Source organism: Dermacentor andersoni, chromosome 2, assembly GCF_023375885.2.
Source record: "Dermacentor andersoni chromosome 2, qqDerAnde1_hic_scaffold, whole genome shotgun sequence".
Taxonomy (NCBI): Eukaryota; Metazoa; Arthropoda; class Arachnida; order Ixodida; family Ixodidae; genus Dermacentor; species Dermacentor andersoni.
This window is the reverse complement of record NC_092815.1, coordinates 69,656,793-69,684,062: the sequence shown is the minus strand read 5'-3', so window position 1 is coordinate 69,684,062 and position 27,270 is coordinate 69,656,793. Positions and strand designations below refer to the sequence as shown.

Below are 27,270 nucleotides of genomic sequence, written 5' to 3'. Positions count from 1 at the left end.
ACAGAAAAAAAAGCTCATATTTTGGTGCACTGGTCAATTCACAGTGAACAATGAATTTATTTTAATACTGACCGTCATTTAGCTCAACTGTGACATGCATATAACAACATATCCCCTCACCCAGTGCTAAAATACGGAGGAATGTGCAAAGAAATATTCACAAAAAGGAAGTGCGTTCTTTCAACTTTCTTTTCTTCTCCATAGAACTGAAAGGAAACTGCCAAATGCAAGTGCAACTGTGCACGTGAGGTTCTGTTTGTAGAAAAAATGTGTGGGGTTGAAATTATTTGCCGAGAAATAATGCACGGGAGAACACGTAGAAAGACCACAGACATGTTTTGCTTTTCTGATGGACTTGTGCACCAGGAGCATAGGCATTGCAACTCCTCGCAGCTGAAGTGCACTGAGAGACTCTGGGAATGTCGTCATTTATATAGTACCTCATAATTGTGGGGAAAGAGTGCAATGAAATAAGCGTGAACCCTTTCCTGCTTCCTTTCTTCTCTTCCGGTAGTGAATGTGTGTGTGGGGGGGGGGGGATTGTCGTATTCATATTTGGATTTGGTTAAAACTTTGAGTGCTGCCACTCTTTAGCTATCATCACATCTAATTTCTGTTCTTTTATCATGGTTTAGTTGACACGTCCCAAGTGAGACAAAGCTTTTGCACTCTGAGATGCGACGACATGCAGTGGGCTGACCACCCATGCACACTGTAAAATAAGGACGATGAAAGTGGTCACCCTCTGTGTGCTTTGAACCATGAGAAAGTTCACGAAGACAGCCCATCGAAAATTGTGTATAGTACGAAAAAATGTATACCGTTGAGACGCTTGTTCTGGTGTGAAGTCACCACTGAAAGCACGCAGTCCTGGTGTTTTCTATTACAGAAGGTGTTGCAACGATGCTGCAACGGAGCATGACGCCGAGCATGACACCAGCGTCGAATCACGACATGCTGAACGCGGCCTGGGGCAGTATTCTCAGGTCATCACTTTCGGAGATTCGCTCTCGCTACACTCGGCACTGGATCCGTTGAAATATATGGCCGACAGCGCCTTTGGCACTGTGCGAGCTTGGTACAGCGCCAGAAATGCTGTCGGCAGTGTACTCGGACGCATCCAGTGAAATCTCGTGAAATGTGACTATCCCCGAAAGTGATCGCCAGAGAACACTGCCCCTGCGAAGTCTTTTTCAGGATCAGAATTTATTATAAAAGGTTGCAGTAAAGTGACAGGTATTTGATGCACAAAATGAGCAAGGACTGTATTGGGACCTACAGCCGTGTCCATTTCACCACACCAGCCTTGACACTGGAAACGTCGGTAAAATTCTGCAACGTTGCAGTTCTGTCATACTGTGCCATCTAGGTGTTGTTTCTGCTCTCACGTGAATGACGAAAGACACGAAAGTCTGACGAAAGAGTGACAGATAAGGTGAGGAAGCGATGCTGCGCTTGCTTATAGACGTTCTGCTTGCGCTGCTGCATCAGACTCTGCAGCCGTAATTCGGTCGATTTATGCCAGAGAAAACTGGAGGCAGCGCCTAATTCTTTCTCCCCATTATGCACCGCTGTGCGTACATGTCTCTGGCATCCGCACTCGTCGGGCTGACGAGACGCGCGCACGCGGCGGGCAACCGCGAAGAGCTTCGTCATACTTCGTCGTCACACTTCGTCCTCGCTGTCGGCTTGGCATGGCAGGCGCGGCGGCAACAAGCGCGCGCCGCAACAACCGCGTGTCGGGGACTCAAAAATAGAGCAGCTCGTCGCCGCAGCCGCTAGCGCGCGGTTTGTCTCTCCGAGCTTGTCGCGCCGTGCTTGGCGATGCGGCGGCTTGACGGCCGTTTCATTTCTCTGTCACGCTGGCGCGGTGTCATTTGCACAACGCGCTTCAGTGTGGTGACGGAAGCTGTAGATGCCTCGTTGGCCAGGCACGGCGTTGGCGACGCGGCGGCTGCTTGATCACAGGTGGCACATGTCGTCGGCATGCGACGCAGTTTGTTTCACGTGCTCCGCGGAAAGCGACGGTGACAACGCCTCACACGCCTGGCGGATTCGGAACCCCTGGTCAAGCGTATACGTATAGACGTCGCTGCTTTGAACGTATATAGCGCAAAAATATACTACTTGTCACGTTTTCGTGCCTCTTTCTCAGCGCCGCAAAGCGCCCGCCTTCCCGCTCGAGCTCCCGAAGCCGTCCGTCAGATGTACCCTTGATACGATCTCGACCGGGTCAGGTGGATCTTCACCGCAAGAATCGGAAGAATGCGACGAAGGCGGGCATCGGGATGATAAAAAAAAGAAAAGAAATAAAGAATGTATTCACTTCGTTGGTACATGGTTGTGACTATCGGAGTCACGAGCGGTTCTGACCAACGGGGCCAGGACGGCCTTATGATAACCTCACGCATGCAGCCGTTACAATTGGCGGAGAGGTCCCCACCGAAAGGGTCATTCACTCCTCGTGGTCAGTAGTCGATGTCTTCTGGGGGAACTTGTGGAAGTGTCAGTACCTTTGTCAGGTTTTGCAAGGACCTCCTTCCCTTTGTGTCCTCTCCTTTGGGTCCTCCACTTTGTGTCTGGGGTGACGGGTGACGGGGTGACGCAAATTTCTCCGGGACGAGGGCAATTACCTCGACACGGGAACGCGTGCTGGAAAGTTTTCCACACTTGAGAGGTTGAATTCTAGGACCTGTGCGCTGGCCTTAGTTGCCCTTTGGATGCAAAGAGAGCCGTCGCGGCATGCGGCGCCGCAGCCGTGAAGGTCTCGTCGGCCTTTCTGCATGTGGCAGTGCCGTTCGATGCTTTTGTAGCCTTGCTGCAGAACGTATGAGTGCGAGCCCTCGGTCGGGAGCGGTGGTCGAATCGTTACTCGCTCACCGGCCCCTGGATCCGCTCGTTCCCGGGGTTTCCTACGCGGTATTAGCGGCATGGCGCCCTCTTGATGGTCGCCTTTATGACCCACGTCTCGTAACATACGTCCGCACGCTATCTTTATGTGGCAGGCCATGGTGTGGACGCTTAACTTCAGACTACGCAGTTTCAGGGTCCTCTCGTCATGACAGACGCTTGGCCGCTGTCGGTGACGATACGCGCCCCACAATTCCTTTCCTAAGCGTGAAGTTCGAGCGTTGTATTGCCGGCTCTCCTCACGAGTCGGAACAAAGCGATTGCCACTCCCGTGGGTCGTAAAGCTCCACTCATGCGAAGCACGCGGAACTGGATTTGTCTAAAATATGACCGGCGCTGTCCTAATTTCGGCCATCTGTGGGGTTCTTCATCTCCGCGCAAAAGTTCGTGCGCGACCGCTTCGATATCGCGCCGTTATTCGAAATGTGGCAGCTGTGGCGGACAAGCCCACGGATTTGGGCTGAACGACAATCTAGGATGGGAGGCGACCACTAACGCCAGATTAAAACCACCTACCTCTTACGCTACCGTTGTGCGCGGCGCCCACCAAATTCATTGCGAATGGTTGTGCATAACTTTGCCTTAATGGATGCACGTGCGGCCTGATTTTGAGACCCTTCGAAAGACTTTCAAGTGGGCATCCTTGCGCACGTATATTTCCTTGGCCGCCTTTGTGAAGAAACGAAAGTTTTCCCTTGTCCTGACACTTCTTTCAGTTACTACCTCAGCCCAAACTTTACTATTCTGAAACGGAAGTTTGGCGCAGCGGTGGGTGCTTACAGTACAAGGCATGTGCATGCCTGTTTCCAAGGTTCACTTGCTGCTCAATGGCTTACCCACACTGCCAAGACGGCGTGCTTTTCCGTGGTAGTAGTCATTGCATGTGGCGCGCTAAGCCACTATACACCGGACGGGCCTCACTATCACGCAGTTTTTCGTATTCAGAGAGGCTGAAGCTGGGCAAGTGCTTCTAAAATGGTTTATGACTATCCGCTATGCATGTAAAATCCTGAAGTGAAATCCTCTTAAAAGGTAAGGCGCGACGTTTCCGAAATGTATGCGGTGAAAAGGAGACGAATTTGGCACGTTGAGCAGATTCATGCATGCACTAATTGTTCTTAAGCAACTTGACAGCTTGTGTGCCCGCGCTAGTGTTTCACGGCGACTGCAAAAAAAAAAAATAATAAACATACATTCAGACGGCTGCGTTTTGCATATGTGCAGCTCTAGCGGCGGCGGCGGTGCCCGTGAGCGACGCTACCGAAGAGAGAAAAGATGCGGAGGAGCCCGAAAACCTGGAAGATCCTGTAAGGCCGCAAGAACCCGACAGCGGGTGCGTCGAGGTCGATATGGCGGCCGCCGACGACGAAGACCTGGAGGATGGCGAGATCGTGGACTGAGGGTGGAACAAGTTTAATGTGACACAATAAAAGACACAGTGAGAGAAAAAAAAAGTGTGGGGCGGAGCAGCCGAATTTTGGGCCTGCGCGCGCTCGTTGGTCTGCTTGAGCTCAGGAGGGCGCCAGGCAGGCGCTGCTGCGGTCATGGAAGCCGCGCGTGCCGTCTGGGCCCCGGGGCTGGCGAAGCACGGGCCCCAGCCCGTCGGGGCGCTTCTTGACCCACAGGCCGGCAGCGCTCACGTCACCCTGGCTGTGTGACTTGTGTCGGGGGCCCAGCAGCGGCGACGGCGACGAGGGGCACGGGGAGTTGCACGCCGCGCCGCCCGGGCCGGGCACTCGCACGCTGCGGTTGCCGGTGGGCCTGCCGCCGTTCTGCCCACCGCGGTGCCCGTCGCTGTCCGCAGCAGCAGCAGCGGGGGTGGGCAGCAGGCCCACCACCGTCGGCGGAGAGAGCGGCAGCACGCGCAGCAGCGGACTGGCCTGCCGCACCGCCAGGCTGGCCGCCTCGTGGTGCTCGAACTCGACGACGGCGGCCGAGCAGCCGCTGGCCTCCGGATGGCGCTGGAGGAAGCGCTTGGCGCAGGGCGGCACGGGTCCGCCAGGACGCAGCAGGCGCAGCAGCGAGATGGGCCCGCAGCGCGAGAAGATCTCGGCCACGGCCTCGACGGTGACGCGGTCCACGAGGGGAAAAGCGACCACGGTGCGCGAGGGTGCAGTCTCGTCGTGTTCGGGCAGCGGCTCGCGGCGGCGCACCTTGGTGCCCTCTGCGTTCACCTCGAGCCGCGTGGACGACGAGCGCAGCGCCTCGCGCACCAGCTCCCAGTTCTTGGTCAGGCTCTTGACCTTGCGGAACGAGGCCATCAGCTTGAGGCTCACGTAGCCCTCGCGGTTGCGCCGCACGTGCTTCAGGAGGAACGAGTCGCGCAGGATGTTCTCGTCCGAGAAGTAGTACTCGACCTGGGCCACGATGCGCTGCGCCAGCTCGTCCTCTTCTTCGGACGAGCCGTTCAGCGACTCGAGGCCGGAGTCCTTGTCGTGGTTGTCCTCCTCCTCCTCCTCCCAGCGCTTCTCGTCCGCCGTGCCCATAGCTGACTGGCTGGCTGCGCGATGACCGGTGGCTGGATCCCGAACGCTGGTCTCTGCGGCCCCGCTCGTCCTCGTCGCCTCCCGCCACGCTACTGCGGCTGCCAATGAATGCTGGACCTGCTGCTGCGCTCGCTGGCGCTGCCGATGGTGCCTGCTGCCGCCCGTCGTCGTCGTCTTCTTTCGCTGCCGAAGCCCGTGTCTCGAGCCAGCTGCCGCGAGCGCACTCAATGGGCCCACCGAGCGCGTGATTCACGAGCACGGCCGATTGGCTGCAACGTCCACTGTTGAGCGCCGGCTGCGTTGTTTTGTGTGGCGAGGAAGAGGACGCGCTTCACGTGGGCGCCATTGTTGCAGGATGAGCATAAGTCGATCCAGAGTGTGCCCGCATCAGCAAAAAATCCACGTATATGTACGGTTGCGCAATCGTTGAATTCTCTAAAAAAGTGCACATTGATATAACATGCCTTTTTTTTTCTTAATTGTTATTCATATGCGTAATGGTTGTCATTCTCTCCCTTCATATCCTTTCTGTGTACCCTAGCACTGAACAGCTGTCATAGAACAAGCCGAACATTGTTTCTCTTTTTTTTTTTTTGTGCTAGAAACTTTGCTTACGAGCAATCGGGGTGCGTCCGCTTATCAAGCACACAGTTCTCGAAGTTACCTCGCTTTTTGTGCGTTTTCTAAAGGAACGCAGCTACGAGTAAGCGTAAATCTCCAATTAACCCTGTCTTGATTGCATCAGCTGACTTCAACCTACAACTGCAAATCTGATATCATCGCTCCGCCTAATTCTCTGCCGCTAACATCCATCATGTTGCTTCGATAGACCAATGTTTATCTGACCTACACATTACGTGACTTGCCCAACTTCATCATATCTCAGTTACAGAAAATCAGCTGCATCATACCTGCCAACTCTCCTATATAATTCTTCGTAATGTTTACGAATCTGGGATTGTTTTACGGATGTTGCGCGTCAAATTTTACGGACAATAAACTCCGTTCTCGGAAATGCTTCGCTCGAGGGTCTTCGTACCTTCCGTTGGGAGTCTTTTGATGGTGAAATGAGCGAGGGCCACTCGCTGTTGAAACGTATCTATTAAAGCACATTCTCGCTTCGTGCAAGTTTATGTAAATGAGTTCCTGAAGCAGGCGAAATCGGCAGCGGCAAAGTCGCAAAACGGAGTCGCCTGCTGTTCCAATCTTGCTACAGCTTCGGTGTTGCATCTGAAGTAAACTATCGCTAATAAAGTGCGTGTGTAACCCTCAAGAGGCCTGTGTTCAAGGCAAACTTAAATTGCGTAACTCCAGTCCTATTGTCCCCCAGAACCTGTCCTGTGGGGCTAATACAATTAGGATCGAATCGGAGGTCATCATACCACCCGTAAGTCTGGTTACCTGGCGGCGAATAGCATTGTAAGGCCAGAGCAATATGAGCTATACATCTTGTCCCGACGTTGGTTCGCTCTACCATGACAGCACTCGTATATATGTCTAGTGCGGGCATACGCAATGCTCGTAGTTGACTTGGATTCACTATGCGGCGCCCTTTGCACCTTAGTAGTCTCTGATGCTTCCCATTAGCTTAAGACACGTCACCAGGGCGAAGGATCTGTCAAAGCGTCCGTCTCATGACTAAAAGGTCGAAATGCGTGTTCAGTAGGTCGAACCCTGTTCCATCATTCATATTTAAAACAGCGCCAAAAAAAAAAACCACGGACGAGGGAGGACACAGGACGAGCCTCCCTTGTCCGTGTTTTCATGGCGCTGTTTTAAAATGAATGATCCGTACCAACTAGCTCGCACCCAAACCCTTCTAAGTCCTGTTCCATCCAGGGCGGGAATATCCTCATGCACGCACCGACAGTAGAGCGTACGAAGCTAGAAAGGAGACCCGTATGGCCCCGGTCTGGTACCATGTAGAATTTCAGCTGTGCAGCCTTTTTGAGAAACGCGTGTGGCTTTCCTATGTATCCTCGTGCTGTCGGATGGATGATCGACGGTATTCCCGTTCATGAAACCTGCAATTTCTAGGTTTTTGAGAGATGTTCGTTCTTCCTCCGCCTTCTACGCTGTCTACCATCCGCCGAGTCGTGATTCCTGCTTTGTCGTGAGGACGAAAAGTTGCTGCTGCGTTGGTTTCACTTACACGTTGTCCTGGTGACATGGGATGCCATGGAAGATAGAAGTGCTTGCTGTCGAGGCCGTTTTGGCTCTTCAACAAGCACTATCTTGGCAGGAGTGCTTGTTATCACAGAATGTCGTAGATGATGATGATGCTGATGATCGAGTTACCATCTGCGATGTTCGGAACACATTGTTGCTTACTCGGAAGCCATCGCAGATGTACTTATGGTAAAACCCCACTGTGATGGTTGAGTGCGGCTCTCTTTACGTGCTTTACATATGCTTTACATATAAGGAGATAACAAAGCACTTTTATCTAAACCGCAGAATATACAGCACACCTCACAATAAGCTCACCAGGCCTCAAGCCCTCACGTTCAGGATGCTTCAAACAAACACGTACCCCACGCAGAACAGACTACATCACTACATGCCTGACCTATGCAAAACATCATATTGCGAAAATTGCCATTGCACACTAGACGTACATCACGTGCTCTGGCCGCGTGGTCGGACCCACGCAAACAAGGATCAAGACTCCGCCAGGCTACAAGAAGCATTACGCAGCACGGACCTGGCGGAGCAGCTCTGGGCCGTCCAGCGAGCCCACGATGCGGCCAGGGAGCTACAACTCCCGTTCTCAACGTGGGAGTAGCCCGTTCTATGGGACCTTGCGCCCCGTAGCTCGCAGGACCTTTCATTAAAGTTATTCCATCCATCCATCTTTACGTGCTGGTGCAATACCAGAAGGACCTCTCAAAACGCTCGCACGACGCCCACGTCGTAAGGTGCACTGCAGAACAAAAAGGAGGTGAAAGAAAATGGTGCAGGCAACTGTTTTTAATGTGTAGCTTGAGAGTATGCATCTCTACGAAAGTTTACCTGCAAGCAATCGTGTCCTGCACCGAGTACCAGGGGCGTAGCCGGGGGGAGGGGGGCACACGGCAACGTACCACCTCCTCCAAAAAAAAAGAGAGAAAAAAGAAAGATCCCTGGCTGCGCCACTTCCCCGTAGCGTTAGTGATCCTTATACTGAAAACTGTCGCCTTTCATTGTTCTCCATATACTTGAACTGTTCCTTTATAACATTAAGATTGTTTTCTGCCATCCCGTGCTTCAAATTTTAAATACCCGATGTGTCCTCGTACTGCTTCATTTGTCATACTACCATGGGCATCCAAAGCTACAGCTTACAGCAGCAGCTTCCTGCTTAATTTTGAGGAATCGCTGTCTGAGCGCAGGCACACTACAACCTCGCCGTGACGTCACACGTACACGCTGACCGACGACGTATACAGTCGGAGATGGTAACAAGCGAGTAGCAGTGCTTTTTATCTTGCTGCTTTCGTAGCGCCTTGCTTTACGATGGAAACTCACACGTTCGTTTGATGTTTCGTAGCAACAAGAGCGTAAGCCTTGCGTCATCTACACTGTAAATCGATGTATCCTGGAACTTCGAGCGGAGAGGATACCACGCACCATAAGGGTAACAGCAAAGAAGCCTAACTTTCGCCGGAGGGAGAACAGTGAAAAAAAGGAAAAAAAAAAAACAATCGAAACAGTCGACTTTCCCATCCGCGTTGCTATTCCCCACGTATACAGCGTACGCAGTTAGTGCTGGTACCCTGTTTTAAAGTGGTGATGAACACGTGTGCGTTGGTGGTAATTGTAATGGTAATGCCGACCACGGCGGCCGCGTTTCGGTGGGGGCGAAATGCGAAAACACCCGTGTAATTAGATTGAAAAGGACGTCTTGTTGGGCGAGTTGGTCACAATTCATCTTGGGCACTAGGCGCGAACACGCACAGAAACAAGAAAGGAGACGGGACAGAGCGCCACTTAAGATTTGGGCGCACATTGAGGAACCCCACGTGGTCCGAATTTCCGGAGTCCCCCCCACTACGGCGTGCCTCATTCAGATCGTGGTTTTGGCACATAAAACCCCGCAATTTAATCATTGTAATGGTGTGGCGTCAGGATCGTTTCGTCGACGCACATGTCGCGAAATATATTTGTAAAGGCGAGGACCTTCTCAGCAGAAAGAGCAAACATCGTCGTAGGGGATGGACAAGGCTTTCGGAACAGAGACCCCCAGCGCGTCGGCTCGTATATTTCCCACTCTCGTACGCAGGCGGCGCATGCAGCGTGGCACGCGGGGCTTGAGGCACGCGCGCTCCTCTTCTTTCCTTTGCACGCCGCTCCGTGGGGCAGACAGACGCTGATTGAAACGAGCGTTTCAACAACTCAAATTTCGTTTGCGCTGTGCATTGCGGGGCATGTTTATGATGCATTACTCCACTAGTGGAACTGATCTTTCGAGAGTGACATTTCATTCCCGCACGGCTAGTTGTGCAGGAAACTCCGGTGAAGCTGACCTTGCCAAGGGTGCAATGTGAACTACACCTTTAATAAGAGTGTTATTTGTAAAATGCCCGTCTTGAGCGGTTTCAGGGTGTGGGTCGAGGCTCCTGTGTGGAGAGTATAGCTGCATGGCGCGTAGCGGTAAAAAAAGGGGAAAAAACGATATCCACGAAAGAAATTATGCTTAAAAGATACTTTAGCGCAAGTACCAGATATGCATTTCAGTGGTCGTGCACTGCAATGAGCGCGAAGTGGCCTTCCCCTCGCATGCCTTGGATAGCAAGAAATTGAATTTGAGCCGCCTTTCTTCAAGCACGCAGAGTGGAAACCAGAGACGGGGAAAGCGAGGATAGAGAGTCGGCTGGCGACACAGATCAGGAAGCACGTATCGGCGGGCGACGTGCGCTTGATTAATGCCCTTTTCGTTGGTATAAACGCCTGCAGGCGCAAAGCTTTCATTTTTCCGGCTTTCCAGCTTTCCTAAACCCATATATATATATCACCACAGAGAGATGTAACGAAAAATGTTTGGCGTATAACGTTAAGAGACAGGAAAAGAGCGGTGTGGATCAGAGAGAAAGCGGGGATAGCCGACATTCTAATTCCAAAAGAAATATGTAGCTGGGCAGGCCATGTAATGCGTGTAGGATGGATGACCGGTCGACCATTATAGAGTTACAGAATGGGTGCCAAGAGAAGGGAAGCGCAGTCGAGGACGGCAGGAAACTAGGTGGGGTGATAAAATTTGGAAATTCGCAGGTGCAAATTGGAATCAGTTGGCGCAGGACAGGGGTAATTGGAGATCGCAGTGAGAGGCAGGCCTTCCTCCTGCAGTGGACATAAATATAGGCTGATGCTATGTTTCCGGCGAATCCGCGTATAAGCGCTGTTACGCATGACTGCTACTGATTCTAATTTCGAGTGAATCCGGCTTGGCCTCATTTCGGTTACTGAATAAATTATATATATATTTATGACCTCTGCATGCAAGTGGCCGATGTTGTCAATTATCAGAAGGGTTTCTTTTGCGTGAGTCGTTAGCATTGCCTACTGGAAAGAGAACCAATACTGGGACACACATCATTCACGTGCATTTCACACGCCGCTGATGGAAGACTGTCGCTGGGGTCGCTGAATTAAGTCTGCAAGTTCTTTTCAGGGTCAAAAAAGCGCGCAAAGCCATTTGAATGGGGGTGAACATAAAGCAATATATTCATTCTCTATGCATAGGCTATCCATGCATACCATTAGAAATACTTGTTAGTTGGCTACCTCCTCTTTAAAAACTATAATAAACTGTGTCCTGTGCTTATATTTAAATATATTGTGTGTCTACATGGTGTTCACAGTGGAAAAAAAGCTCAGTTTCCTCCACTCTGTGAAGGATGACCAGCGAAGCTGTGTATGTGGGCCCCTTAATGGTGAACTGCACCTCGGCCGCGGGTCGGCCCGGCATTGCACTGCAGTCTGCGGGATCGGCCCACGTATAGGGAGTGCTTAACGCCTGCTTCACCTCCGCCGCGGGTCGGGCCGGTATTGCACTATCTTCGGTATTGGCCCACGTATATTAACGCCTGCTTCACCTCCGCCGCGGATCGGGCCGACGTTGCACTTTCTCCGGGATCGGCCCACGTATTTCTTGCTTATCACAACTACACGAAAGTTTCCTCGGACGGTAGAGGTATACAGCTTCGCTGTAATAAAAAAAAAAAAAAAATTGAAGTGAGAAAATACGGATGAGGTAGACGCCGCTGGTGCTTCTAATGCGCCTGTCCTCCTGTTAGGATTCACAGAAGTAAAGCTAAAGTATGAATTAAAAGCCGTGCACGTACGTACGCGCCAACAGTGATGCAGTCAGCTTTTTAGCCACAATAAAATTGTGAGTAAAACGGTAGAGGCAACTCAAAAGAACTCTCAAATGGTGTGGGTAGCAGAACTTTGGTAATGACATGTGCACTTAAGGTGCGTAGGAGGAGGTAGGCTCCAGCAGCGCCCCACCTCCCTCTCCCGGAAAGCTTTAGAGGGGACTCGGGCCTCTGCGTGCCCCTGTAGTCGGCGCCTATGTAAACGCCTGTCCCCTGTTTTACGAAAGCCATTTGATTTTAAAGCGGCTACGCTTGTGGTACTCTTGGAGCCATATATTACACAATATAACGGCAATTTCATTCATTCTATACAGTCTCGCGATGCGGGTATGTGCTTTAGAGAGCCACTAGCCGTGGCGGCCAGAAACCGTAATCTCACCCTGGTTAGATTTCCAGTCGCATCGGCCGCATTCCAGTTGGTGGGGAACGTAAAAGTGCTTGCATGCTCACGTTTCGGTGCTTGTTAAAAGAACCGCTGCCCGTAAAAAGTAATCCGGAGCCCTCCACTACGGCGTCTTCCATAGCCTCTGTGTTGTTTTTGGATAAATTCAATCAGTCAGTTTAACGTTATAGCCATGCCACAGGGTGTGTTGACAGACTTCGATGCTTGCGCAGTGGCTTCGAAACTTTTGACAGAGGCTGCACGTTTCTTCGCCTGGGCGGGACTGACAGACGACCAGTTTCGGCAACGGATGTCGCATTTATCGTCTGTAGGCCAATCGAGGCGCGCGGCCCACGCGGCCTCTTGATTCGGTGTTTTAGTCTCTGGAAAGTCAAATAATTAGAATTATGCATTATTATTTTTATCCTCCATGCACCAAGCTTGCCTGCGGTTCTTGAAAGCGCACCTAAAATCTAAGTATACTCGAGCGTTTTCGCATTTTTCGCATTATTCAAATTTAATACACCAGAGTATCTCTTGGAGATGCCGTATTTGCATTTCATTATGCACTTGAAATAACTGCATGTATCTCCTTCATCAACATATATAGCCATTTATATAGCCTGGCAAACTATGAAGCACAGTGGTATTACATGTTGATTATAATACTGGTTTGCGAATTAAGATAGATCGTTGTCTCGCTGGCTAAAGAAAAACCAACGCACGTGACGTGCGTGTCACCCAGGATTTTTTTTTCCTTCCTCCTCCCCTTCCATTAACGCATCCTGTTGACGGTGGCCGCAAGGACGGCCACAACGTCAGCCTCTGAGATGACACCGCGAACGCGGGGCTCGATATATCCCGCGGGCGGCGCGAGTCGCCGCGCTGACCGTTTCATGCATGGTACGTGGGCGCCCGTTTACACGCGAGGATGGCCTGAAAATACTCTCCGGGCGGTGGCCGTGCCAGAATCGTGCCGCATTCACGGCCGAGCGGCACGCGTCCTTAGCGGTCCCTTCAAAAAATCCGAGCGTTATGGTTTCCCGTCGGGCGCCTCCGAGTCCCCTCCGAGTTGCCAATCTTTAAGCGGACCTCCCTCCCTGTGATCCGCGAAAGCCCCGCGCCCGCCCGCCAGTACGCGTTTGTTTTTCTCTTCCTACAAATATAGCGCAGAGCGTCCTTGCGAGCAGGAGCAAGCGGCCACTGCCAGCTGAAGCGCATCACAGTGTTGCAGTTTTCCGGTGAGTATGCAAACTCTGCACGCCTGCGGACCCGCGGAACCGCCGTCCGTGTCTATATGCTCTTGTGCACTCTTGTCGGCGAGAATAGGTGGTTTCATCGTCGCTTGATTTAGTGACCGTTGACTAGCGCCTGCTGTCAGCGTCACTTGAAACCTTTGCGTGGCGAGTCCTTCGCAGCCGCAAAAGAGAAAGGTAGTCAGTCTTAGTTTTGGGTGGGAATCGGCGTCTCGCAGCGTCCTCTGCAAAGCTTCCGGGCCAATTCTATTTCGGGGAAAGGTCTATTGTTGTCTCTCTTGTCTCCGGCTCAGATCGTTCTTGAAGCGCTACAGGTAAGTGTCTGCAGCTGTTTCGCTTTGATTGTGGGCTAGCTGTATATTCCGCGACAATTACGTTTGCAATTCCCGATGAATAGTCGCGCGGATGATCGGCGACGTAGAAAGAGTGAAGTTTCGGTTTCGTTACGGCATGCGATTCCAAAGAATAATTTTACGTTTTTTTTCTCTTACTGTATGTTCCTTCAGTGCCACTTTTAAACATTTTTTTAATGTATGTATGGTTGTTCATACGCTTCTCTTCGTTGACATGTGTGTTCGCAAGACAACAAATTTAATTTTCTGCTAGTAAAATTTTATTTTATTAATCGTGTAGCCATGAATTCTTGCACTCTACAGGAAATTCAACTGAATATTTAACGGCTACAAATCCTTGAGCGATGCTGGAGGGAAAGCAAAAGAACATAACATGGCGTGTGGAGCAAAAAATACTCCACTCGTAAGCTCATAGCCCTTATTTAGCCGCTCGGAAACCGAGACAAGCCATTCGCAAGCCGACTGACTGCGGCACTGGAAGTGGGTGCATAACGAGTGGTGAACGGGTGACCGGTCGTGGACAATTTATGCTCGTGGTTGTCGTGCTGCGCACTTGGTTCTCGCTTCGTGAGGGTCTTTAGACCAAGAGCACGAGAATATCTACAGGGGCACTGGTCCGTAGTAGGAAAGAAACTCGAGCTCTGCAGTCGGTCTCTCCATCCGCGCGCAGTTCTAGGCGCTGTGTTGGATCGCTGCGGTTCCGTCACTTGCCCGTGTCCGGATCCCGTTTCTTCGCTGGCAAAGCGATGTCAGAGGACAGCTTCGAGAGCATTCCCGAAGTGAAGCTCGACAATGGACGTTTCAAATACGTTCTCATCAAAGTGCACGACAAGAACGACCCTAACCGCAGCAAGCTGATTGTGCGTGGATCCGCATCGGCCACTTACCACGCAGATATCTACGAAAGAGAGATGAGCAAGATAGAATCCATCTGTGGATTGGAGACTGAGTGCTTGGGTGGCGGAAGGATCATCCACAATCCTGACTGCGCCGAGATCAAAGTGTTCGGGTACTCTCAGGGATACGGCCAGGCAGACCACAGCAAGGCCGTGGAAGTACTGAAGCGCAACTTTCCGGAATACAAGTCCATTACGTGGTCGAACGATGGATACTAATATCTACACTGTATTGTCAATATAGTCCAAGTAGTAATTTAAAATAAAGTAACCACTTCACTGTTTTCTGCGTCTTTTCAAGAAAAGCGCGCTGGGCTGCACTGATTTCTTTCGCGCACGGTTCTGAAACGAAAGCGCGGCTTTGGTCGCCGTGGCTGCTGTTGGAGCTGGTAGTCATTGGCTTGGATGGGAAATTATGGAATACAAACGCAGGATGTGTGCATTTTGTTGCAAACGTGACCAAACGCGACTTCATGGAATAATGATTTGACTCGGTCAATACGTTGAGAATCAAACGAAACGTTGTAGTACGTTCAAAATACTGGTGTCGCACGGCGCACTTTTGAACCCGATCCCGATCGAATTTCTCGGCCGTGACTGGCTCCTTTGCAGAAAATGCGCGAGAGAGCCAATCGCAGTCGAGAATTTCGATCCGGATCGGTCCAGATCGCGATCAGAATTGTACGTGTGACACCGGTATTAGATTAATACGTGGCAGTGTGTCACCATGGCGTAGCAGTATTTCCAGCACTTGGCCGCAAATGATTATTTAATGGTGGGCTTCATTTTTCATAAAACAACGATGCATGCCAAGCTCCCTAGCATTGTCTTTATAAGTTGCAGCTTTCGTGGGCATTTGTGAATTTACATGCTAATAAATAACATTGTTTTCAGCCAAACATGTCAGCCTTGAGTGGAATTCCAGATGTGGCCTTGGAGATTGGACGTAGCCGGTATATACTTGTGAAAGTGCATTTGAAGGATGATGAAGAAACCTACAAGTATGTTGTCCGTGGCTCTGTTCTAGCTGCTAACCATACAGAGGTAAGGATAGGGGACAATCTTCAAGCATGCCTGAAGTCAAGCGTTGGTTAGCACCCACAAAAGAGCCTGTATGTGTGGCATGAAAATTGCTTTTACTGATCCATCTTGGTAACTGCTGTGAATGATTAAAGCTGAGCGGACACAGTCCATAAGCGATGCATTTCTCACAGCGAGAAAGGTTAACAGATCTGTGAATGAGTGATTCTTGCTTCTTTTATTCCCTTTGGCTATAACAATTTGTGTGCTGTCTGCTGTGCCATTATTGTGTTGTATGTGCTCCTTGCTGCTGGAAATACCTGAGCAGTTGACTTATTGGCCAGTTTAAAGTTACAGCCTGCATTACTAATCATGTTGTGAACTAGTAGCTGTTGTGCACCGGGAAAGAAATGAAATTGCTCTCACTTTGAACGCACGGGTGCTTTAAATATTTATGTAGTGATGTGAGGACACATCGTCCAATATGTTGTGAACATGTACAGAAATATCACCCTGCCTTTCTGTTTTTACTCTTGGACGTGTGCTCACAAACATTTAGCATCCTCTGCACTGGTGCAGAGAGACATTGGAAAGGTCTACTGGGGCTCATGAGCAGTTCATACTTGCTGAGGCAGTATGGGTAAGCGTGCGTGTCAGTTTGGTGTGCTTTTCAAGGATCTTAAAGCAACTTCAGATAGTGATAAGCTTACGAGGCTGAACAGAACGTGCTACACACTTTGTTCACACAGGTGTCCTCTCCGAGCATTATTTTGGTTTGCTTAAGAAATCCTGCAGCACTGACAATTTCACACCACATGGTGATTTGCTGCACAGAATGGAATTTATTGAATGCCTACAACTGAGCCCCTGCTGGTGATCAGATGAGAATATGATGCCTGGGTTGTGTGTTCTTATGATATTTTTGTTCGGAGGTGAAAAACAATAATAATGAAGAGTCTTTTCAAGCCTACATTTTGCAATTAGATGCTTTGTTGCAAGTGTGACAGGCTCTTCACAGTCAGGACTGATATCAAGCTCTTGCTAGCCACTTGTAGTCCTGGATTATTATCAGTGGCATATCTTTTGCTAATACTCTAGTCTGCCTCAGAATTGGTGCGTGTGCTTTGCACATGCAACAGTAGTGAGTGAGAGTTCACAAGAGGAATGCAGGGAGTGCGTTACGAATAGTAATTAAAGCCTGTTATATTGTGCGCATATGGTCAGTGCCATGTAATGAGACAGAATGTGCTATGCGACTAAGATTTAATGCAATGATTTTGCATATTTACATAAAGCTCACTTATGATGAAGTTAGATACAGAAACTTTTAACCTCTATCAAAAGGAAAATTTGTCATCTGCATGAGAGCAGCATGAACCTTCAAAAGGAAATGCATGTAGATTCCTCAGAAAGAAAGCTTTGCAGTTAAAAGAAAAATTCATCTTGTTCTTTTGTTTATGAGTAGTTTATAGATTTGTGTTACTCTCATGACGACAATTTTTCCCTTTCGTGAAACTATCACCCTTTAGCAGACTTCCTCTGAACTTGTCGTTTTGCCAGACCTGTATCAAGTTATCAAATCTCTGTGAACACTATTAATACAAACATCTTGTTTATACTGAACTATGAAACTCTGAAAAATGTACTGCCACTACCAAATGTGTCTACTTTCGTTCTCCAGGAAGCGCTGGCGCTATAGGTTGACTAACCTTTGAGGTCCCGACCATTGTGTTCAGCCTCCTTGTTGAAGTGCACTTCCTGTGGTCTTACGCGCATGTAGAATCACACCACACAGAAAAGCCCTCATTGCTGTAGCCTAAAGCAAGCCATGTGTATTTTAAGGTGTTTTGTAAACATTAAGTTTTATTCATAGAAAGCTGTGCATATTGGCACATTTTGTTTTATTATTTTCACTCCAAGTAATCTCATGAATAAATTTCCTAAAATATTTAAAAATTTATTCACACACGGTATCATATTTCTTTTTCTTTTAATGCTAAAAAAAATGTTTTGCTCAAGAAATGTAGTTTCATCAGTACATGACACTAAGCATTCTTCAGTGTTCCATTTGATGGTGCCAAATTAGGTGAACTGTAACCCTTCAATGATAAACAAAGAATGACTTTTTGCTCTACGCTAGCCACACCTATGTAATATGACAAAAGGACACAGACATCAACTGCAACAGACATCACCTGCACTGGAGCTTTGTGAGCAGGTTTTGCGCAGAAGCCTAGAGCCATTATTAATACATACATTTGGTGTGGGAGCTGAAACGATTGCATTCTGTTAAGTTTTGTGGCCAGTGCCTTTGTCTTCCCCACGCATTGTCGCACCAAACAGGATTATGTCGAACTCAAACTCACCTGCTTAAAACATTAAATACAGCCCATTTCCGCTTGTGAAGATTTGTAACAGCATGCCTATTACCAAAAGGTATCATTATTCTAAACGCATATCCTTGCTACTCGATATGTGACAATTCCTTGGGCATATTTCTGAGTAAGTAAGTAGTCGTGTTTTAACACTGAGTGGAATTTGAGTTATTCCATGTGCAAACGTCTTGCATTAAACCACAAGCCTTTTATGACCACTTTGGTTTCCAGTTTAAGGTATGCACTGCAACTATAGTTTAGAATGATGTGCAAAGATGGCCAATGACTCATCACTTGTTTCATTCAATGAAAGTTGAGCAGCCAACATTGGTTTATTGGGCAGTACAAAAATGGATAACTGGATGGCTAAAGTTTGGTCTGTACACTGATAGCTTGCAGTGGAAGGCTAGTGACAGAATAATGATTAGATCTGACTCTACATGTAATAGCACATCTCATGCAGAATTACTGGTCTCAAAATTAAAGAAAGCCTATTTTTACTGTGTCTTATGCAGTTCAAGTCAATTTAAGAAGGCCTACTCGAGCTATTGAATGCTGCCATCGTGTAACTGACACAAACAGTTTTCATGACAGCGCGCTGCCACTGCTGTTTTGATGGAAAGCAATGCCGTGTGGATTCATCATAATAGGGCTGCACAAACAGACATCTTTCTTCTGTGCCTGCAGGGACCATTGAGGAGAGATATTTTCTGCCTGCTGAACTAGTAAAGGGTTAACAAAGGGAAAGTGAGGGTTGTACAGGTGAATCCTAGATAATAACGGGAAAATCTGCCAATTCAGTCACATGTCTTATATTCAACCAGTTTGACAATGCAAGACTAGCATGTGCCTTGCACAAGGGGCTTTGCACAACTGCTATATGAACCTAGGAAAAAGGATGATCACGTTGTAGTTAGAAGCAGATGTAACTTTAACTCTACAAATGGGAAATTGAAAAATCCAATGCTTCCAACATTTAGTAGTGTTGCAGGTTGCATCCGTAACATGCGTTTGGACCTTTCCAACACTGGCAGCCAGCATGTTGCCATTGTGCATGCAGGACTGCAACAAGCATGCGAGAGGTTAGAACACTTACTTGGAAGCACAACAAGTGCAGCAGCATGTGCCTTTTCACACGTTAGGTGACACCATAATGGAGATTGTGTGGTCAGGTAGAAGTTTCACGAGCAGTGTGGACCAGACTGAGGAGACATAAGTATTCAACGGGACAAGAAATCGGGCAAGTGTTGGAGTGCTTGAAGAATTACAATAGAGTGCCAATTACAGCTACGATGGTCTGCACATTGGACTGATAGAAAACTACCTAATGCATGAACTGGGCATTAAAAAAAATAAAACTAATGAAAAGCAAATGTAATTTTCGCGTGAATGTTAATGCCATGTTCCATCGAAACTTAATCCCCTCGGGTGTCAATTCTGGACTCTGCAAATGTGTCAAAATTTCCATGACTTCATTCCAAAGCACTCAACACTTTATTGCAAGAAAGACAAGGTGGCAGGATGATGCTTTGTGCATTTCCTGATGAGTCATAACAAGAGTAATTAATTTTGTACTGTTTTGTCATGAATGCTCCATTTTTTTATAAGCATTTTGATGCCACAGATTGGCTAGAAACTTATGTACAATTATTTTATTAATTGCATGAACAATGAGCAAGAAAAATTATTCTTTCTACGTTGCTGCTGGCACGTTGAACACCACATTGAACATCTTGCCAAACATGGCGAGTGCCTTCAGCAGAGTGATTTTTAGCAAGCACATCGAAAGTGAAATCAAGGCACTTTGAACATGCAGGGGGGGGTTCAATTCACCTGACTGTTGCTACTTCTCGACTGCCACTCAAGAGAATTGGCAAAAACAAACTGTATCCACAAATGTGAACACAGTGCTTGAAGGTATTATACAGTGCTGTGCATACAAGAAAGCAGTTTTTACTCTTGCTACTCACGTTTGCTGCACAGAATATAAAATAGACTATGCAATTGATTGCTAGAATTATGCCCGTCTGCAACATTCGCATCAGATGCTGTTCATTATGTAGTCTACTGCAAGAGTTTCTTTCAGTGCCTTTTCACTCAACTACACTACGCTTACAAGCTAAATGAAAAATTTCCCATCGAGGCTCTCCATTTTAAAAGTAGCTGGCCATGAAATCAGCAAAAGTTGTATGCATCATGTTCTCTGTGTATGCCACATGGTGCATCCAACCATTGTGGTTACCCCAAGACATGTAGTGGCACGTCAACTACAGTGGCTCGTAGTGTGCAATGTTCACTATGCGCACCAATGCAAGGTTGAATGTGTGCACAACCAGCACATTAAATTGCTGAAGCCAATTCGCAAATATGGTGGCAGGTTGAAAAGCCTTGAAGGCTGGTCTGCCTGTTACAAGATTGTTTTTGCAAGCCCAGAGAAAATTTACACGGAAATTTTGCGCAGGTCCTTGAAAAGGAGACTGCTGCATTGAAGGCAGCTGGCCTGGAGTGCGAATGCCTTGGCGGCGGATACATCATCCACCTCCCAGACACAAAAGAGCTAAAAGTCTATGGCAACTCCCAGACCTACGGGCAAGCGGACCATGCCAAGACAACAGAGATCCTCAAGAAGCAATACCCAACTTACACTTCAATCACTTGGAGCAATGATGCCATTGTTTAACAGTGTGTGTGACTTGCTTTAAATGGGTTGCCTGGGTGTTAATATGTCCTGCCAATACAACAGAATGAAAATGTGCTAGCCCAAAAAGTGCCAGCACAGCACGGTAAATAAAGTGAGCACAGCCTATTGTCAGTGAGTAGAAAAAAACATCTGTTTATTGTACAGAGATGACAAACAAGACCCACAGATACCCCAAATGAAATGATAGAAACAATGGCCCTCCTGACCCCACAACACCTCATAATTCCTCCTTTGCCTTCTTTGCGCCAGAACGGTCAAAGCCCTTGAGCTCATCGGTGGCATGCTTGGCGATGTACTTGATGAAGTCATCATGGTCGCGGCCGCCATCATACCTCTTCGGGTTCTCCTTGTCATTCTTTGGTAGCCAGTACAGAGTGGGAAAGCTGAAAGTGAACGGACACCAGGAGCGTTACCTCGCTGTGCCAAGTTTTATCCCCAGTGGAAGTGTCGTGGACTAATACTGCATTGTAGGCACCAATATACATTGCAGATTACTCACCCTGTGACCTCGAACTTTGGATGAACATCATTGGCAGTGGCATCCATCTTGACAATTTCAACATCCTCACCAGCAAGCTGGAAAATAACGAACTCGCTGTAGGCAATAGTGTTTCAGCTAGAGAACAGCAAATGGCCTTACAAGATCACTAATAAATTTAGGTTAATACCGTTGACTAACTTGACCATTCCTGGTTGTATGAAACTTACGAAGGAATGAAATTGTTCAGCACAATGCGTTCGCAGGCTAGTTGGTGCGAATCCATAATTACTTTGTTTAGCGCAAAATAAATTATGAATAAAATTGTGTTTACGATCGACATGCGAGTCTTCCTATAGTTCTAATTTCAACATCAAACTACATGATTAATTCATTGACTGCACAATGTGAAAACTTAAAACCAAACTACGCCTCTAAAAGAAGTTTTTAGCATGAAGTAAAGCTTCACTCAACAGCTTACAATAGCTTAAAGCGATTAACGACAATTACACTAGAGTAGGGCCTTTAGTCAAAAATATGAACACTATCTTGTAGACGACAGCACTAGAACATACAATTCACCGGCCCAAAAAGGATGCCACAGACAACCATTCTTACAAGCTTAGAGTAAGCTGAAATATGTGTAAAGAAATGCTCCTTTCAAATCACTTCCAGTGGCAGCACTGAGAAGTGTAGGATGCCTTAAACGACTGTGGAAAAAAAGTGTCCTATTTGCAATGTACCCACCGTCTTGCCAACTTCTTCATAAGTAGGTGCCAACTTCTTGCAGTGGCCACACCAGGGCGCATAGAACTCAATCAGCACATCCTTAGGGCTTTCCAGAACAAGCTCCTTGAAGTTCTCGGCAACGGCCACCTTGACAGGACCATCGTTCTTCTCGGGGAGTGGCTCAGACTTGAGGTGTGCCTTAACTTTGCCAGCAATGTAGTTTTCGAGGAACTTCTCCAGGTTTTCGATGCTGAACTCGTCGGTCATGCGGAATTTCTCATTGTTGCTGTTACGGACAGCGACAACTGGCTTATTGCCATGAGAAGACAGGCCATAGTCGTCCATCTCGGCTGCAAAGCTCTCCTTGTTGCTGATGGCAAAGTTGAGTTTTCCCTTGTAATTCTGGGCCACCTTGAGGATCCTGTTGCGCCAGTAGTTTGTTCCTAACAAAGTGCAAAAGATTCAGGCATTTAATTTAACACTTAAAATACTAAAGTTCAAGTACCATTACTCTGGATGTTTTCCTTGTTCTACTATAAGTGCTGTGAACAGGCTCGCTTGTCATAGTCTAGGAATGGTCTGTCATGAGCAAAAATGTTAAAAAGCTTTTCAAAGGTGTTGACAACATTAGTCCCACCCTTTAGCCTTGGATGCATGAAAACATGAACCAGAGCGAGAAATGTTAGTGCAACATTCTACGTATTGCATTTATGTGGGACCTGTCAAAGCATGATACATGGATGTTTCCAGAAACTGCTTGGGCGCCCTAGGTGCCATTATCTGCAGAAGTGCCATTTAAGGGCTTCTAAAAAAGAAAACTATAGAATTACAAGCTCTTCAGTTTTTCCAAGATTGGTCCAGGAGTGTCTACCACTCATTTATAGCAAATTTAGCTAAAGTGAAATTTCATTGCAGTTGGCCTTCTGAGGTACGGCTCCGAACATTTTCAAGACCCCACATATACACAGAAAATTGGGAAGGACTGTAACAAATAGCTGAATTGTGCCAAGGTCCTTACTGGAAAACAAATAATGCAAATTTGACTCAACTAACACTATATGAGAGAAGTGCACACGAAACTACAGTATGTGTCGCTAGCAATGCTACTCTACACCATCACATGCCTTGTTGACATTAGGAGAAAAAAACATTCCTGCTACGTGCTGCACCTAATGTCACTAAAGGTGCAGTTTCAGGATGAAGTTATGACCTTAAGAAGATACACTAATGGCAAATATCAAATGCCAATAGAAGAAGTTTGGGTTCTGAAAAGCCTCAGTATTTGTTGTGGGAGAAGAGACTCAATTGCAAAAAAGTGACGGCAGCAGGTTACTTTAGAAACAGATGGATACATCATCCAAGCACTGCTGTGGCAGTGTAATCGCCCACTGTGCTGGTTATCTAGGCAGTCTAACTCTGCCCAGTGCTACGACCCTTGGCAAGAGGGCCATACAGGGTGAATCCTACACTCTACAAATACCACAACCAGGGCAGTGTCAAGACAGCACCAACAAGTTCTGCACAAAAATTTATCTGTTTAGACAGCACTTAATTTGTAGTGAAATTCGAAGTATTTTCATTAGAGGCTGGTAATCACAATCTAATTATAAATGACAAAGGCTTTACAGGGCACCAAATCGCTATTTTCACCGGGGTGGCACCAAAACCAAACCTAACATTGCAATTTGTTCGCATAAAAACAAGCACCATGCCACACGAGTGCTTCTGCAGTGCCTGAAGGGAACGGATTTTAGCACCTGTTTACAGAAAGCTACACGCTGTCTAGCAACACAATTTCGGATTTTAAACAGCAGCATTACATAATGTTATGACCAATACTTGAATTTGAGCTTAAATTGTCACTGAGAACAAGTTTTATTGGTAATCACTGCAATAAAGTTAGTACATGTACACAGCTACAAGTTGAAACAATTACTATACATGCACATGGTGGCAAAACCACGAACGCTACCTGGGTTTATGTAGTGTCAAGTGGTAACCCAGCTGTGTCTAGATCTGAAGTGAATTACTTAAAAGAAACTTGACAAAAAAATAATTGGAACATTTAAACTACTAAAAAATTTTTAAGCTTTTAGTTAGAAGTCCAGTCAAAAAACTTGGATGGCAAGGCAGGCTGTCTTGTTGCCCTTACTTATCCCTTGTTACACCCACATCTAGCCGTGATGGTTCACTCACTAGCCCTAGAAACAGTAAAACCTGCAATAGTGAATGATCACAGTAACTGGAAGTGCTAACACCCATTTACAGAACCCGCATGCCTTTACATGGTGCCAGAAGCAGCTGCTTTCTGGCCTGACCATATGAGCTGAACAGGTGTGCACCACATCCCAACAAGGTGGCAGCTAAAGTTTTTTTTTTTTCTGAAAAGCTGTGCTACGAAGTACAACACTTGCTGGGGAAAACAACCTAGTTTCAAGCAGCAACAGTTCAGGCAGAAAAGGTTCACCCAGTGCCAGTGGCTATGCTTAGCCGTGAAGGTGCGAAGAATAACAGTGTGGCCCCTAATACTGGTTTTGAGTATGTGTCAGACTGCAGTCCCTATGTTGTGAAGTGATAAAGGTTGTGACAATGCAACATTGATAATGGTTTGCCTTCCCATGCTTTAAAATGAAGGTAACACCAGTAGATGCTGATAAATGTTGCCAATGCAGTCCAGTGAGAACTGCACACCCTAGGCAGAGTGAGGTTGGGCAGTGCAGACATGATCATCCTTGTCTATAGTGCTTGGGTATGGCACTTGCAACTCTAGCATTGACGAATGGTGCTTTGAAACAACCCTTAGATGTGCAATCCATGCACACATTCTTCAGCATTGCTCTGTAGGGCACCACTCCTGCATTCTTCACAGTAGCAATGAAGGCTGTAATATGTTTTTTCTAGCACGAACTGAAAAATGTTAACAGCCAGTTACTGTGCAAGACAAAGGCATGAATATTTATATATATTTTTTGCCAATAAAGCAAGGCATTTAGTTTTCAAATGCCTGCCTAAGGTTAAAAGGCAGAGTGGTAAAAGGCAAAAAAGCACTAGCCCTAACACAGCCTGCAATGACTACCAAGTGGGTGGTGCACACTAAGCTTAACTACCTACCCTTGGCATTCTTTGTGTAGTCGACTTCATAGTATGCAACCAAAAGCGGGGCCTCGAACTGGTTGTAGTTGTCTTGCGTCCTGTGACCAACAAGGCCATGGCTAGATGGAGGAGGGGTGGGGAAAGTAGTATTAGATATCTGCTTTCAGAAGGTTTACAGACAGTGATGTCTTGCAAGAAACTCACTAGTTCTCCTTCACGAACTTCTCCAGTGCAGCCTTGTCTGCATCCCCATCATAGACCACCTCACTGTCTTCAAACTTGTTCTTAAGTAACTTGGGCCTGAACAGCACAACTTTGCTGAAAAACGAAAGTATAAATTAGTAACGCACTGAAAAAGGCAAAGAGCTATCGAATGCCGCAATTATTACTTTGTGTGCCCGTATTTCTTGAGCAAATCCTTGTTGAATGTGTGGCCGAACACCCAGGACTCCCTTTGCTTGTCAGCAACCTTAAGGAAGTGCTCGTGAAGATCAACGTCCTTGTTCTCGAAGAAGCCTAGAAAGTAAGTGGTATAAAGCTTTGCCCTGCGCGAATACTTTGCCACGAATACAATCAATGCGCATTATCACACGCGACGAAATTACCAACAATGACGACTTCGTCCTTGTCCAGCAGTTTCTGAAGTTCTTCCGCACTTGTGCATTCCTTTGAGCTGGGCCCTACTTGCGACCGCATGTGCTTGACGATGCCACCTGTTCAACAGAGTCAACCTGTTAGTCTTACCCGTCGCTCCAGAACGCCGGGTGCGTTTAACTTACTCGACTCCCGGGGGCCATTGTACTCGGAGGAGAACTCTCCCTGCTTGAAGATCTTGAGGGTGGGGTAACCACTCACGCCATATTTTGAGCACGTCTCTTTGCCGGCGTCCGACGTGCAATCAACCTAAAGGTGTGAACTTTGTATAAACCGCGTCCTAGACAAACGAGACGATAATCTTACCTTGACAAGTGGCACAGGTGGATCGTGCTTTTTAAGCTCTGTGGCCGCCTTTTCATACTCGGGGGCTAACCTCTTACAGTGACCGCACCTGTAAATGAAACGAATAATGCAGACGACATACCGAGAAACTTGCGGTGCCTCGCGGTGTTGTGAAAATCTTCCAAGACGCCAGAGGATTGGTTTTCCGTTTAACGTGACTCACCATGGAGCGAAGAACTCCACAAGAGCTGTGTCGTGTTCTTTAATCTGAACATCAAAATCGGATCCCGAGTAGTCGAGAACATCGCTTCCAAGAGCTACCGATACAAACGCGGCTAACAAAATTATTCGCTTCATGGCGTGGCCCCAACTAAAGACGTGTCGCGGGAAGAAGGCTGCAGAGCCGTAGAGCCGGCTACTTAAAAGTTAAAAAACAACGTGGCTGTCGTACAGCGACGCCGGGCGAGCTGCGCTGTCGGCGTGCGATTGGTTGAAACCAAGTTTGTAATTGCTGACGTAGCGAGCTTGGTTGCCAGTAGCAGCTAGCTGCGATCACTTCCCGTGCCACCTACCACCTATGCGGTGACGTCTTTCTGCTTTGTATGGTGATTTTGGTCTGTTTCGTTTCGCACGCGGATCTGCGCGGATGTTAAAATGTGACTACAAGGCTTGAAGTGACAAGCGCAATATGAAGCAGTTATTTTTTTTTTTTAGCATAACAATATTCAGTTCTGCTTATGGGCTTATGGGTCTCTTCTAGTTTGATGTTGCGAGTTGTGGCTTTTCTTGTTAGTTTTCTGGCGCCATGATTCATAACGTACTTAATATTTTTTCCTCGTTTATTTGTGTATAACTCAGAACAGTTGCAGTTTGATGGCTCGAGCGTGACCCCATTCTGTCGTATACATAATTGATTGCTTCAACACGGAGATTCGGTCTTCGAATTGTAGATACGAACACATATTTTAAACTTGTTCTTCAATTTAAATCGTGAGTTGAGACAATCATAAATGTAATTGGGGCAAAGGTGCGATCAACTTCATCCCGGCGGCCATTGTAGAAAAAAAGAAAAAAAAGCCGCAAGTTATTCCGGCCAAACCATCATTATTTGCACTCGCCGAAGAGTCTCCCTAGGTATGCGAATTTAATCCTTGATTTGCGTTTCTAATAAACCGCCTCAAAATGTGCAAGCTCGCCAACAGTGAATTTAAAAAGATGTGAGCTCTCATTAATGGTGGGGAAAAAAAGCTGTTCGCGCACCGTATATTTCTAATTATCTATAGCTGGTCGAGACGT

At 47.4% G+C, this 27,270-nt stretch overlaps 5 protein-coding genes across 5 annotated transcripts in view; 3 read left to right on the top strand and 2 right to left on the bottom strand.

Annotated features, from left to right (window-relative positions):
* Positions 1-4,364, top strand: part of Phax (phosphorylated adaptor for RNA export) — a 32,806-nt gene extending 28,442 nt beyond the window's left edge. The window contains exon 6 of the mRNA XM_050188855.3: positions 4,135-4,364. Coding sequence (XP_050044812.1) covers positions 4,135-4,310 — 176 coding nt within the window. The 3' untranslated portion in view covers positions 4,311-4,364. The remainder of the gene's footprint in view (positions 1-4,134) is intronic.
* Achl (La ribonucleoprotein translational regulator Achilles) lies at positions 4,308-7,441 on the bottom strand. The gene has a single exon (XM_050188858.3). The coding sequence runs from the start codon at positions 5,394-5,396 to the stop codon at positions 4,422-4,424; it is 975 nt and encodes a 324-aa protein (XP_050044815.1). The 5' UTR covers positions 5,397-7,441; the 3' UTR covers positions 4,308-4,421.
* Positions 7,442-14,489: 7,048 nt separating this feature from the next.
* Positions 14,490-14,858, top strand: LOC126541897 (sex-regulated protein janus-A-like). Its single transcript, XM_050188861.3, has one exon. It carries the CDS (start codon positions 14,490-14,492, stop codon positions 14,856-14,858), a length of 369 nt encoding a protein of 122 aa, XP_050044818.1.
* A 25-nt stretch (positions 14,859-14,883) lies between these two features.
* LOC126541898 (14 kDa phosphohistidine phosphatase-like) lies at positions 14,884-20,846 on the top strand. The gene is made up of 3 exons (XM_055076999.2): positions 14,884-15,414; positions 15,534-15,683; positions 20,496-20,846. Exons 1-3 carry the CDS (start codon positions 15,412-15,414, stop codon positions 20,712-20,714), a joined length of 372 nt encoding a protein of 123 aa, XP_054932974.1. The 5' UTR covers positions 14,884-15,411; the 3' UTR covers positions 20,715-20,846.
* Positions 20,841-26,417, bottom strand: ERp60 (disulfide-isomerase A3). The gene is made up of 10 exons (XM_050188851.1): positions 26,198-26,417; positions 25,996-26,083; positions 25,815-25,938; positions 25,641-25,748; positions 25,425-25,551; positions 25,240-25,353; positions 25,054-25,154; positions 21,961-22,385; positions 21,235-21,311; positions 20,841-21,118 (listed from the first exon to the last, which is right to left on the bottom strand). Exons 1-10 carry the CDS (start codon positions 26,329-26,331, stop codon positions 20,953-20,955), a joined length of 1,464 nt encoding a protein of 487 aa, XP_050044808.1. The 5' UTR covers positions 26,332-26,417; the 3' UTR covers positions 20,841-20,952.
* Between the last annotated feature and the right edge of the window lie 853 nt (positions 26,418-27,270).

Excerpts from the sequence above, each read along its gene's own strand:
- Achl (XM_050188858.3), bottom strand. The coding sequence starts at position 5,396 with ATGGGCACGGCGGACGAGAAGCGCTGGGAGGAGGAGGAGGAGGACAAC.
- LOC126541897 (XM_050188861.3), top strand. The coding sequence starts at position 14,490 with ATGTCAGAGGACAGCTTCGAGAGCATTCCCGAAGTGAAGCTCGACAAT.
- LOC126541898 (XM_055076999.2), top strand. Across the intron at positions 15,684-20,495 it reads TAGCTGCTAACCATACAGAG|GTCCTTGAAAAGGAGACTGC; the intron begins GTAAGGATAGGG and ends AATTTTGCGCAG.
- ERp60 (XM_050188851.1), bottom strand. The coding sequence starts at position 26,331 with ATGAAGCGAATAATTTTGTTAGCCGCGTTTGTATCGGTAGCTCTTGGA. Across the intron at positions 25,749-25,814 it reads CAATGGCCCCCGGGAGTCGA|GTGGCATCGTCAAGCACATG; the intron begins GTAAGTTAAACG and ends TCTGTTGAACAG. Across the intron at positions 22,386-25,053 it reads CTACACAAAGAATGCCAAGG|GAACAAACTACTGGCGCAAC; the intron begins GTAGGTAGTTAA and ends GCACTTTGTTAG.